The sequence below is a fragment of the Macrobrachium nipponense genome, chromosome 40, assembly GCF_015104395.2.
Source record: "Macrobrachium nipponense isolate FS-2020 chromosome 40, ASM1510439v2, whole genome shotgun sequence".
Classification (NCBI taxonomy): domain Eukaryota; kingdom Metazoa; phylum Arthropoda; class Malacostraca; order Decapoda; family Palaemonidae; genus Macrobrachium; species Macrobrachium nipponense.
Genome location: NC_061101.1, coordinates 37000746 through 37015745, shown reverse-complemented (window position 1 = coordinate 37015745; position 15000 = coordinate 37000746). Strand labels below are relative to the sequence as shown.

At 35.3% G+C, this 15000-nt stretch overlaps 1 protein-coding gene across 1 annotated transcript in view; it reads right to left on the bottom strand.

Moving 5' to 3' along the window:
• Positions 1-15000, bottom strand: part of LOC135212086 (isocitrate dehydrogenase [NADP], mitochondrial-like) — a 51081-nt gene that overhangs the window by 273 nt on the left and 35808 nt on the right. The window contains exons 2-9 of the mRNA XM_064245457.1: positions 9730-9845; positions 9270-9414; positions 8640-8839; positions 7920-8057; positions 4429-4542; positions 4158-4305; positions 2405-2609; positions 1-605 (exon numbers count right to left, since the gene is read on the bottom strand). The exon at positions 1-605 is cut by the window's left edge and continues 273 nt beyond it. Of these exons, the coding sequence (XP_064101527.1) occupies positions 434-605; positions 2405-2609; positions 4158-4305; positions 4429-4542; positions 7920-8057; positions 8640-8839; positions 9270-9414; positions 9730-9845 (1238 nt within the window). The 3' untranslated portion in view covers positions 1-433. The remainder of the gene's footprint in view (positions 606-2404; positions 2610-4157; positions 4306-4428; positions 4543-7919; positions 8058-8639; positions 8840-9269; positions 9415-9729; positions 9846-15000) is intronic.

Here is a 15000-nt window from a genome sequence, read left to right as displayed (position 1 = left end):
AAAGAGGAGATTCTGAAAAAGATCAGGTACTTTTCTCATCTTTACATTGTAGGCAAACATTGCAATTCACAGTACTGCAATGCTTTCATTATCTGTCCTTTGACTTTCATCATTAAATTTACTTTTACATATCTAGGCAATTTGACCATTTCATCAGTTACACAACAGATTACCTTCATGAAACCTACGTCAATTTTGTCTACCCTAAATTTATAGCATGATATCCTAAGGTAAATTTTGTCTAAATTTCAATGTAACTTCAAAATCCTACAGTAAACCTTGTCTAAAATCATTTCAATTACACCCTAGAGCAAATTAGGTCTACATTTTTATTGAAATTTTTTTGCCTATCCATATTATTTACTTCATGTAAATTATACATTAGACTATGATGTTCTGTAACACAAAAGATACCAAACAATCTTCTCTCCTCTTATGCCATCTTTTTAGCTAAGTTTTCACGAATAGCCTCAAGGAAGTCATTGGTGTAGAGATACATTCCTTCCTTGACATTCTTCAGACCATGAATACATCCAGCAAGATCCTTTGTCATCGAGCCACTATCTACGGTGTCGATACAAGCTTGTTCCAAGCTCTGGGCAAATCTGCAATTAGAACCACCAACTATAAATTAAAACCACCAAGGAACAAAAATGTCAAGATGTGCAAATCTCAAGGTGTGCACTTTGTTACTACATTCTATATACAGTGTTACGCTCGTATTTGCAGGGGAGAGGTATCAGACCCCTCTGTGAATAGCTGAAACCCCTATAAAAACACTTCAAATTGCCTATTTTGTTAGGTAAAACTGACGAAAAACACACTAAAAATGATTATACCTGGTTTTTTAATAGTTTTATTTTTAAAAATGCATTTTATGATGAAAGAGATAAAAAACACAGGGATTTGTGGATATTTCTCATAGAATAATACTGCAAATAGGCAAATTTTCCACGAATAATGGGGGTATATGTTCCAAAGCCAAGTCAGCAAATACGGGGGGGTTTACTGCACATTACACACAAAATCTGAATATGAATAAAAAATTTCATTAACGCTTTCAATAAACTAATAAACTGATATCAATTTCACTAACACTCCATAAGCAATCTCCTTGACCTCTCTCCTTTTTTTGTTTAAAAAATTTTTAGTTCTTACATATATATTTGTTCTTACATATGATAGTTTTAGAAGATAGTAAAAACCAGTCACGAATCCCATCACTTACTGGTAGCAATATGCTACCTCCCATCCTTAACTCTTTCTTTTTCTAGAAGTTAGAACCCACATTTCATTTACAAAATTGTATATCTTGGAATAGATTACATAAATCTAGCAACATACTGCCATCATTTTAAACACTGGATAAATCTCACCCTAAAAAATGTATGTATTGCAGAGAACCAGCCAGAGAAGAGTCTACATAAGACTCAGAGATCTGGAAAAAGTAGCCCTATTAATAATAATAGTCTACACAGATGTAAATATCATGATGATGGTCGTTTGTGACATCACCTCTGTTCCTTTACTTTGTTACATTCAACAAAAGTTGTCCCAAAGCCCTGCTGACTTCAGTATCAAAAGGTAACTAGGCCACCAACAAAAACCACTCAAAAATACATGACAACTCTAACAACCACAAAATTTATCTCTATCGTACATTATTTACTCAGGGATTTTACACCAAGAGAAAGAATAATTATTCAAGTATAACCATGACAATTTGGGCATATGTGTCACCCACATAGGATAACTAGCTCTAAAGTGAATTTGGATATAAGAAAGCACCAGATGAATTAGCTGCCACAAACGGCAGCACATGAATGCCCATCAACTGAAATGAGGGAATGTTAAATGTAAATGGCCCCATTATCTCTTTTCAACAAATCTCCCTACTCAAACAGTAAATTTACCATTATCAACACAGCCCAAGTGGTACATAATCAATTTCACAATGAAAAATCCAAACTGCCCATCTGGAGTAAACGTGATTGGTGGCCAAACACAGCCAAAAACCCGTTAATATTTGGCTATCCACACACATACAAACTGCTCTGTGACTATGGGATTTTGTATGACTGGATTTTACCTTTAACAATGCAATACTACACTACAATAAATTTTGTATAAGATTAGGCAGTAAGTTAAGTTAATCTTAGTTTTACCAGACCACTGTGCTGACTGACAGCTCTCCTAGGGCTGGCCTGAAGGATTAGTTAATTTTATGTGGCTAGGAACCAATTGGTTACTTAGCAACGGGACCTACAGCTTACTGTGGGATCCGAACCACATCGATTGGACAGTGAAATTGTGATGGTTAGAGACTGGTTCTAATCAGAGGAAGACTGTCATGAGAAATTTCAAACTAAGAAATTAATGTTTGAATTCTATAAGAAATAATTACCTGGCAAGTTCAGGAGTTCCATCAAGTTTAGCACGGTGTTCAAGGCCTCGGGTCCAGGCGAAGATGGAAGCAACAGGATTGGTAGAGGTAGGGTTACCCTTCTGGTGTTCTCTGTAATGTCTTGTAACAGTTCCATGGGCAGCTTCAGATTCAATTGTGACTCCATCGGGGCACATCAAAACAGAAGTCATCAAGCCAAGAGAACCTACACAGTAAAAAAATAATACACTTAGTGTTTGTTTTGACATGAAAATTGCTAGCTAATAAACTTACCTACTCAGTCCATGTACTACACAATAGTGCATATGCAAAAAGTATATATCAAAAGTGAAATGTTTTCATATAAAATTAATATATAATAGTTGCATGAAAAATGTAATGTACAGTATTTGTAAAACAAATATACAGTGTTTGTAAAACAAATACAAGTTTTTCTTACAAATACATTAATCATAAGCTGCCCTATTTCATCTAGAGCTACCATAATAGCACCAACCTATTTTATCTTGTGCTCATAAATGTCTGCACAGAACAATAGTGGGTATGGAAGGCAGACAATGGAAATCCCCATACTGTATGATTAATCGGCTTAAGAAAACTTGTTTTTTAACAAAAAATCACTTAACATAAAAACATCACTTGTTCATTGAAAATGTTACTTGTTGAACAGATGATTTGTACTCAGCAGAGGAGTCTTGAGTCCATAAGCCTGTGTACTCACCTGAACTAATGTATCATATGCTGACCACAGAGATGTCTGGAAGGTGCTAAAACGGAGACTGGTCTAGATTCAAGTTTCTCTTTGTTTAACCAGACCACTCAGCTGATTAACAGCTCTCCTAGGGCTGGCCTGAAGGATTAAATATTTTTACGTGGCTAGGAACCAATTAGTCACCTAGTAATGGGACCTACAGCTTATTGTGGGATCTGAACCACATTATATCGAGAAATGAATTTATCACCAGAAATAAATTCCTGATTCCACGTTGGCCGAGCCAAGAATCAAACTTCGGACCACTGCATTGGTAGCCGAGCAGGAAAACCACAAATCCCAACGAGTCAAGAGAACAAGGATTTTTCATAGTATCCTAACCTGTAAAAATTTGTACCCTAGCCACTTACAACCCCATGATCTCCATAGTAGAACATGAAAACATGTTCTGCCCACCAGACAGAAAAGCTCTTCCATGTTATTTGAACATCACAGAGGCTGAGATTGGTCAAACTTAACAAACTCTTATCCTTAGGTAAAACCGAAACTCAAGGCACCTGAATAAGCCCTCACGATTATTTGCCCGAGCCACAATCTTCTTTGAAACACATGCCTTCCTTTCCTTAACTGTGGGTAGAGAACACCTCTGGTGCATAACAAGTAAAGCCTCAAGAGGCTGAACTAGGAATAGAAGCAGGTCCTTTCCAACAGATGAATTCTGGGCCGAAGGAGGATCCTCCGAGTGTTACTGTCCTCAAAAATTCTCCCATTTTACTTGTGGATGCCAGGGCTACAATAATTGTCTCCTTCATGACTTCATTAAGAATGGGGCAAGGAGAACTTCAGAAGCTGCTGATATGTTGATGCTAGGAGTTGCAAAACTAAACGACATATAATGCAAAGTGGGAGGAAGCTACGTGGGTAGTAGGAATGCCCGTTAACTATAACTGAAGCAGGTTGGTACAACTAGGTTCATTCTCCACAGGAAAAGGTATGTATGATTAATGTATATACTGCTATAAGGAACACATCTTTACTTACCATAACCTTGAGCAACAACATCAGACTGCACATCACCATCATAATTCTTGCAAGCCCAAACAAAGCCACCACTTGATTTCAGGCCCTGGGCCACCATATCATCAATAAGACGGTGCTCATACCAAATACCCTTGGCATCAAAATCTTTCTGAAATGTTTAATCTTTAGTTCAGTACTTGACTGCCAGTGTTATGTTCAATATGAACAGGAATAATGAGATAACGTCACATACTTTGTAGCATAGTATAAATTGCTGCTCGTTCAACTTTACCTTATACTCAGCCTGGTAAATTTCCTCAAAGATGTCTTTGAAACGGCCATCATAGCGCTTGAGGATTGTATTTTTTGTAGACATATACAGTGGCCATCCCTTACTTATGGCAACCTGGAATGGGAGAAATAACTATGTTCAGTTTCTTGTTACCTAGCTTCAGTACTACAACTTTAGCTATATGGCATTATGATCTCACTGGACCAGAGTAAATATATAGTATAAAAAGCCTTTTGAGATACTAAAGTTAGACAGGGCAATAATGATATAAAAACTAAATACCAGGAAGAAATACAGGTGAACATATATGAAATACCAGAAGAGGAGGACTTATAATACTTCATGGCAAACTATTTGTTTTAATAACGAATGATATAAGCATTATATAACTTACTACTTGTTGAGAGCTTATCCATGTCCCACACCACTTCCATAATGCTCACAAGATCCCCATTATCAAATTAACAGTTTACGTATTCATCAAATGTATTTGATCCACTGCAAATTCCACGTTCACGGTTCGATTTTCCATATCATAACACCTGGACTTATAACATCACATTGAACCAGGTCTAACGCATAACTGCTTATTGCAGTAGAGCAAGAGGCTGATGTGACACTAGTATATTAAAAGCTTCGACATCTTCATTGGTTTGATCATCCATCCATAGATTACAATCACCACAGATAAAATCACTTGCTGCAGATATATCAGTCCTTTGAAGCAATAGGCCAAACTCATTAAAAAGACATTCATATTTTCAGTTATTATGTCTCTAATCTATAGTACTATGTGATTTCTTACAGATTGGATATTCACAACCATATTTTAAATTTCTATTTGCAAATATATCCAAGATCCGTGTAGGAAACAATCCTATTCATCTCATAAGCTAAAGTTTTGCATTCTTTTGAGTTCACCGTTGATAAAAAAATTTTTATTTGTGTCTTACAATTTATACAGCTCATCAATTTGACAGCAGCAGTACAGACCCTTGTCCTACGACATCCTGTGCATTTTCCACATGTTAACTCCTCAGCTATATTCTTGAATCCACAATTTCTTTTCTTTATATCTTTGACAATAGTAGCAAGTGATGGCATGATACCTATCTCTTGCCGTATAGATCTTTTACCACCTCCTGTTCTGCTCCATATGTGTTGCAAATTATGATCTTAGGCATATATTCTCTAGCTTCGTATGTATTGCAAATTATGATCTTAGGTTTATATTTTCCAATCTCCTTAATGTCAGTTCTCTGCACATCATTACTAATCTTATTTGCCGCCAAGTCCCGAATATCAATAACAGTACCAATAAAAGGAATGTCATTTAAGGTATTTGCAACATCATCTTTCCTGTCAGTGATCCTCTCAATCATTTGAACTTCCTGATCAACAGATTCTTTCCTTTAACTTTGTTAGTATAGGTAACCTTTTCAGGTTGAGGACTAGCCATATTTTTCATGACTGATTCAACTTTCTTCTCAAGATTTTCAAATTTTGGAGTCCAATCTTGCACACTGGCAACTGGGCCATGTGCAGACTCAGCACTCCTGTCGTCAAGTGCGATGGACAACTGATCCTGCAATTCAGCAATTTTGGCATTTTGACTCACACTTCTTTTCAAGTTTGTTAATCTTGAAGAATTTCATAATTACCTTGCCATTTCCAGGCAAACTCATGGCAGTTTGGGCATAGCCATTTCAATTTCATATTGTTCTTTTTACTTACTAAATGAAGACACACATTCTTTGCGGTAACAATCACCACATACACATCCAATCCATTCTCCTTCACTATAATCTTTCTTGCAGTTAGGACAGGTCACCAATGTGCTTTTACTTGCCATAATGACTAGGTAACCATATGTGAACACTATAATCAATCATTCATTCATTCATAATTTATCGTACTAATTTATATATTTAATTTTCATTAGTGCGCTGAATAATCCTGATGGGTTGTGGTGCTTGGTTTTCAATCAATTCATAATCAACCCCGTTGAACCGTTTCACACTGAGCAACACAAAAACACGTCTGATCCGCTTGCTACATAATTTTAAATAGTACTACTAGGGGATTTCATATACTCACCAATGTCCAGCATACATGTTTCGGTTACAATGTTTTCTTAATTTTTTATCTTTAATTAATATTGTAGTATTGTAGCCTAGGCTAAATCTATACCCTTGAACTATTAATTTGGCAACATGTTATGTCGTTTAAACCCTATTCAAATAACTTAATTTTGAATAAGCGTATGATTTCTGTATGGTAAACTTATGCCAAGGAGAAAAAAATTTGCTTATAAGGATGGTAACAAGAAATAAAAGAATATTGTACTTATTGATTTGACAGATTTCAGAGTAATATTTTTCTAAATATATTGTATGTATAGTAATGTTTGACTTACCTGTAGTAAAATAAGACAATAATTAAATGGGGAGGGGACAAAGTTGTGTCTATATAATAATGCCATAAACTGGACCACGAGTTTCAGTATGGCCTCCCAAAGTCACACGCTCACCAAGGAGATCGCGACTCCATGTTACCGATGCTCTTTGGAGTGAAACAAAGTCTTCCCACTTCTCACTTCTCGATTAATGGAAGCAGCAAAAACTAATTTTAAGAAAATATTTGTAATCCACAAACAGGATATGAAAAAATTAATTGCTGGAGGCACATCTTGAGATGTCTTTTTCTATGTGGTACCAATTTTACCTCATAACAAGTAACAATGAAAATCTTTTTGACGAGAACTAATTTATAAAATGAAAATCTTTTTGATGAGAACTAATTTATAAAATGAAAATCTTTTTGATGAGAACTAATTTATAAAATGGTAGCGTAGGTGTTTGTTACAATTTTTTTGATGAAAAGTACTGAACTTTGTCTATTATCAATCATTTAAAAAAAAGGTTGAGGCCCAGTCTATATTACTATACTTTAGGACAATGGGATTACTCCTCTCTCTCTATTCATTTGTTATTCTCCCTCTCTGTCTTTCTTTACATTTTTTCCCCTCTATTTCCCTCTTTTTCATAAAAGTATTTGTTTGTTTTTTCCCTCCCATGTCCTTCCTCCAAGCAGTTTTCACTCATCCTATGTCTATGGCTGAGTAAATCCCACAGTGTTACCATTACCTACTGTTAATAGATGTTAATTTCTCAGTGACAGACAATTTGAAACAGTATAGGTTTACCCACACTACATAAAAAAAAAAATCACTATCTACAGGGACCATTTCATAATTATACATAAAAAAAAATATCACTATCTACAGGGACCATTTCATAATTATACACAAATATCCCTCCCAAGATTAAAACAAACTAAAAAAATACTTTCTTCCCAAAAGATCTGACATAATATATGGGCTATGTAAATCTGTAGCCTTCATTCTTAAATTCTAATTATGGCACAGTAATTTTTAATTCCAGTTACTGTCAGAGAAGTTAATAATCACAGATATAAAAGTTTAAACTTGCCTGGAACGAAGAGTGAGCAAATGCACGGATAGATTCATCTGTGTTGTACATAGCCATGGTGACACCACCGCCGTTTTTGAAATCAAACACCTTGTGCCTCTGAGGTTGGCCTCCAGCTGGGGTGTAAACTAATTCAACCTACAAGAGAAAAATAATGATCACTTATTAGGATTTACTTGGTAAAATATCATCAAAATCAGTAGCAATGCAGTATACAAGTACGTCTAAAAAAGAATTCACACAAGGCAGACACTTCTGTCTTGTAAAATTCATCTCATACAGTAAGTGGATACACATTTTTCTAAAAAGTTATGCGATATAGCAAACTATTTTTTTCTGTATGATTAAAAACCCATGTAAATGCACATTCCTTTACCAGCATTTTAACCTTCAGCAACTTTCTTATCATATCCAACATCACACAAGCAAGGCTCACATCATTGCTCGTTTTGGTGTCAAATTCTTAACTATGATTTTGACCTTGACTTCTCCCTCACTCTGCATACCTGTTTTATTTGTGGAGTAGAAGTCTCTATCTCATCTCGTTCAAAAATTAAGGGAAAGATAAAATATTCAAATATGTATAGCACATGGACAGACAGAGACAGGCCAACTTAAAAGTAGCTCTGAATGATAATCAGAGGCATAATAATAAGATAGAAAAATAGGATGGGGGCAAATTCAGCTACTATTGCCATATAATGCAGACAATATACTTACGGTGCCACTTTCAGGGATAACAAGATCGGTTGCTTTGTACTGATCACCGTGAGCGTGCCTGCCAATGATAATGCTCTGAGTCCAACCAGGGACAAGACGAGGAATAGTCTGGCAGAGGATTGGTTCACGGAACACTGTGCCACCAAGGATGTTACGGATTGTACCATTAGGACTCAGCCACATCTTCTTGAGCTTAAATTCTGAAAGTAGTCATTCAATGCATATTATTTACCAAAACAGTACAGAATACAGAATTTAGGCCTATCAGGTCATTCAGCGCTGAAACGGATATTGACAGTAAAATGGTTTGAAAGGTGAAAGATAAGGAAAACCTCACAGCTGCACTATGAAACAATTGATAGCAGAAGGTGGAAAGAAAGATAACAAGAGAATATGAATGGAGGTACAATAAAAGGAATAAAAGGGGTTGCAGCTAGAGGCCAAAGGGACACTGCAAAGGACCTTAAGTAATGCCCACAGTGTACCGCGTGAGGTGGACTGAGTTATTTAACCACGACACTTACTACAATTTCATACGTAGAACAAAATTATCCATGAAAGTAAAACGAAAAATATCAGTAACTTGATATAATGCCCTTCACTGGAATTAAAATAGACCTGGTACTATACCTTCAACTCGTTGTTCATCAGGGGTGATGGTAGCACACTTGATACCAACATTGTACTTCTTGATTGCATAAGCGGAGTCGATTGTTACCTGGTCATCAGTTTGGTCTCTGTATGGCAGGCCCAAGTCATAATATTTGCAGTCAATCTGTTGAATATATATAAGAAAAAATTCAAATATCACTGCAGTCTACTTTGGAAGCAGCTATACAGTACATTCTGACTGTTATATATTCATCAACAATTATTGGCACAAAAACATGGTAATGCTTGAGAACTCGTATAAAGATCTTCACTGAGCTTATTACTCTTAGAACAGTCACTTACTTCAGACAAAGGGACAACTTCTAGTACATTAAGAAAAATGTTTTAGTCCTTCAACTACAATGCATTGTTTGCATCACAAAAAGGAAGTTAAGCACTTCGATAATTTCTTCATGAAAACATTACTGGCAGCACTCACCTTAAGATAGGGGAAAATTAAGAACTCCTTAATTTTCTCCCAAATGATACGGGTCATCTCATCGCCATCGAGCTCAACTACAGGGTTCTTCACCTCAATACGCTTGTCAGCAGAATCTACAACAATTAAGGAATGAAATATTAATACAAATTCACTCTTACATTAGTAATTACTATCACTGCAGCTAATGACTAAAGGTTTCGTTATCATGTCCTGGCAAACTACCACTGAGCAATCAGAAGCACTGTTGTTGATATATTGTCCCAGGCATGATAATGAAATCTTCAAGACTCCTTAAAACTATATAGTTATCACAACTACTTCATTAAATATACAATGAAAAGGCAAAAGCCTGGCTTTGTAAGTGCTATAAATAGCATGAATGTCATAACCTTCATCATTACAAACTCAACATCATAAAATCATACATAATCAAGATCTGAATACTAGTTAACGTACTTCATACTTTCAGCATCTCAGAAAGCATCTTTACAAGTGGATATGAATATAATCCTTGAAAAGTTCTGTTCTGTTAAAATTCGTAGTATTATGCAAAATAATGCCATATCTTAACTTTTTATTCTCTCTGCTAAAAGCTGGAATTCATTCAAAACAAATTCCAAAGCTCTGAAAGTCATCCACCATCTTTTCTACTCTGTGATATATTTTTATAATAATAATAACCTCCCACTAACAATGCAAACATTTTAGGGTTTTACTTGCCAGGTAAACTGTTTAGACCTTCACTAACCTGCTTCACTCAAAGTAACTTTTTCTTCCTCTTCCTAGAAATTGCAAAAAAAGGGTTTCCTATGATCATTCTTAATAAGTAACCATTTTTTGTAATAAACTTTGTGAATTCCAGTATCACTTCCTCTTACAATATTTAGAAATATTGAAGTAAATTGATAAAAGGTATTAAAATCATGGAAAATTATATTACAGTATACACAAAAGCAGAAATGTGATACTATCAAGAATTCAGCTTTGGAAAATTTGGTACAAATACTATTTTACCTTAAGCTTTATATAAAACTGTACCTGACACCATTTATAATACATTCCTAGTTTTCTTTAAATTTTAAAATTTTCGTAAAATGGTTGTGCCTATCAGGTCCACAAGTCAAGAGTCATTTTCTCTATATAAACAATCCATGGTATTACAGCTTATCACCATGCAATGAACTGCATATACTATGAGACAGTAAATTAAATTTGTACTACCCACTCACATAACTTGAGTTTACAAGTAAATTGCAATTTGGGGGACGTAAGGAATTACCCGAACTATTCTATTCAACTTGACTATTCAAAAATAAAACTAGTTTACCTGCCTCCTCACGCACAACAAAAAATCATGGAACCTTGCCAGCTGCATCCAAGGTTGTATTTATACTTTAGCATTTGACTTGAGGCAAACACTTGCTCACCACAAATGAGCTTGGCGTGGGCAGATTTCCTGTTGTACACTAGTGATTATGTGAATGATAAAATTCATCACAAATATATTTTGCAACAGGACAGCAAGTTGTATTCTTGGTGCTACTGTTAAAATTTATTGCAAATTATCAGCTTAATCTGGAACAACCCCTTCATCCCTTTGGATTTAAGACTTGCAAAATATGATGAGTCTTCTGTGTTCATACATTATTATGAAGCATGTGCTGAGTCAAACACTAAATGATGAATGTCCCCACAATCTCAAGACCGCTGGGAGGTTTACTAATGTAAATAAGTCAACAAACTCATACGAAAGCTGCCCTATGAAACATTCTCCGGTTATTGTCTACTTTGCAAACCTGCCCAAATTTCAGCAGCAGACTGCTCATTCTAAAAATGAAAAACATATTGGATTCTAAACTTACCAATGTGTTTCAGGAAAAAAAAAAAATTTTATTTCCAAATTACTATAACTAAGTTGGGTAGTTCTTAAATTTGAACAAATTCAGGCTGTCAAGACCAGCACTGAGGCACTTCAGCCATTCAGCCTTAAGACAGTGAAATGAGGGAGTTGTTGGAGTGGTTGGACAAGAAAAAGCTATCTAGAAACTAAATGCAAAAGGTTGAATGGGGAAAACCCCAAATAGTTGCATTAAAAAGTAAGAGTTAGAGGTCCAGATAGCAAGACTGAAGAGGTAAAATAACAGGCTAAAATGTGGTTGCAGCTAGGAGCCGAAAGGGTTGCTACAAACACCCTTCAGTCATGTCTACAGGTTAAATTGGGTGGCATCTATTTTGTGTACATTTCAAACCACCTTTTTCAAAGCAGTAGTCAGTAGGCATCGAAGATATACTAAAATGGTACAAAGGCTACTTAGATATGTCAAATGTGAAATCAGAAAAGAAAGGCTTAACAAGAGGAGTTCCCCAAGGCAGCGTCCCGGGTTCACTACTATTTGGCATTTACACCATTGAATTATCTAGAATTCGAACAAGCACAAGGTTAGTTATAAACTGTAAGCCGATGATACTCGGTTCTATTTTCCTGTCGAAACGGTAGAAAATGCCGTTAGTATAACTGATACAATAACGAAGGATACATGCATATATATATATATATATATATATATATATATATATACTGTGTGTGTATATATATATATATATATATATATATATATATATATATATATATATATATATATATATATATATATATATATATATATATATATATAAAGGATGTCAGAGAAGAAATTGAAACTTATTGGAGACAAAACTGAGTGTATGCTATTTGGATCTGGCAGTGCACTACGAAAATATGAACACTTCAGAAGAATAACTATTTGGTTCGTCATCAAAAACACTGTAGCAGCAGAGAAACTTTGAAGTATTTACTGATAATAAATTGCCGATGAAAAACCATACACTGCATATTATAAAAAAACTAACTTCATAGTAGAAACACTGCATTTATTAGAAAATATTTAAATGAAGATACTCTGAAAACAGCAATTTGTAACCAAATACTTTTGAGGCTTGACTACCTGCAATGTTATATACTACCTACAAAGAAAATTGCAAGGAGTACAAAACAGAGCTGCCGGATTAATAAATGGATTATGTTCCAGAGACAGAATAACCCCTGCACTAATTGAGCTACATTGGCTCCCAGTAAAAGCAAGAAGAGAATACAAAATACTTCTTACAGCCTTGAAAGCACTAAAATATGGTAAAGCAACATATCTGAGAAACTCTTTAGGCTTCTTTAGACCTGAAATGAATGTTGAAATCAGACATGCAAGTGAAGCATATACTACTATGAGATTCAGGGCCTCTGTAACACGGTTTTTTGGACTTTACTCCTTATCAAAGCATCGGATGTAGCTGAAAGTTGACATATGTATATTTTACAACCACACACAAATTTTGTCCGCAATATCAATAACCTAAACCCAATAGTTTTAACTTTTACAGAATAAAAATTATCTAGCCGATGCCATGGCCAACGATTACGAGCCAAGAGTCGAAAAGCATTCATTACGTAAGCAAGGTAAACACCGTTTTACAAAATGTTGCCCTGCCCATCCACCAGACAGAAACTCATTCACCTTGTTCCATCGGCTCTGAAATCCATAGCAGTCAAGAATGGCTAACAGGATTTGGAATTGTCCCTGTGGTTGCAAAACTGCATTTGTCTTACGACTTGCAACTTTATACAGTCAAGAGAAAGCCCGTGGCCATACTTACTATAGCCTGAATAGCTAATTATTCAGTTTCTAGTTTAAATCCAATGTTTATGGTCTGATTTGTATTTAGCTTAACGTGATTATAATACTTGTAATATCATTCAGGATTTTGAGCATTTCCATTAACTATTCACTATGCCACCAAGAGAGAGAGAAAGAGAGAGATTGTATGTAAACACTTTATATAACTATTTTTGTTAAAATAAGATTTTTATCCAAAGTAAATACAACCTTATATGTGCTAAAATCTCCAGCAGACCACAGGATCATCCGATATATTTTTTTTCTTCTTCTTTAGGCCGTACGACCGTGTTGGATATAGACCATGAATGGCGGAACGATACACAGATTGGGTGGGGTATCTGTGCTAGCTAGTAATACTACTGTAGTAATAGCAGTAATATACATGAATAAAATGTTTAGGCCAACTGCTGGGATCCTTGAGGATCATTTAGCACTTCTTACAACTACTCGAGAAAGGAGTTTTTATACCCAGAAGTTAAATTTTCTAATCCAACAATGCCCATGATAGCCTTCAATGTTATCCTGAATTATAACTAAGCCAAAGTGGGTGGAGCCTCATGAAGTCATCATGCTGACGATAATTATTGGTGAAGGTTTAAAGCCAAAATACGGTACAGGCTAATTTTTTTCAGTAAATAGGTAGATAGCCAATAAATAAAAATTACTTGACATTGGATATAGCCGTTATCAACTCATGCTTGTCTACTATGTTTTTGAAAATTACCAACTATTCCGTACATTTTGTCAATCTGATTGTGATCTATAAAGTAGACTGTAATTTCTTAGGACACTTATTTTGGGAGTTAGACTAATAATCGAAGTGTTTTTGTAATTTATTAACATATTTTGTTGGTTTGTTCATTATTGACAATTATTAGTGGAGAGGTTTCAGAGTTCATAAAGGTGTACTGCTTTGCTTGCATTTACATTTTTATGTCATTGTTGCCAGAGGTCTAGCCTTCGTTACGTATAGCCAATCATCCATCGAGAAAGAGGGAAGAAATGCTGTCTTAAGTTACGTAAAGAGTGCGTTCGAAACCTTTTCTCTGAGTAAGTTAGCATGTCTTCAAAAAAAGTCACTTTTACATTATAAGTACCAAATTTATTCAACCTACGTAATGCAGAATACAGTCAAAATTTATGTGTAGATATAAAGTGTATTCTGAATAAGCGTTATATTTATGAAATGCATATATAAAAAGTTATTGCGAAAAAACCGTGTTACAGAGACCTTGAATCTCATAGCAGGCTATTTGAACCTAGAACAAATGGTAAGACAGGCGAGGGAGCATTTGAACATTGCGCACCAACAAACATTTGAACATTGCGCACCAACAAAATACCGCCTGAAGTGAAGATCATAAAAGAGGAAAAAGAACTAGACACTCCTACTCTGCAGGAGCTATGATCCTGACGAGAAAACACAAAAACAACTATAAATTATAAGGAGCAACTTATTTTGAAAACGTACAAGGGCCTACCCGTCAAGGAGGGAATACTCCCTGTCGAGGGCGGACATGAAACCAGCGAAAGTGAAACAAAGACCGATGGGACAAGC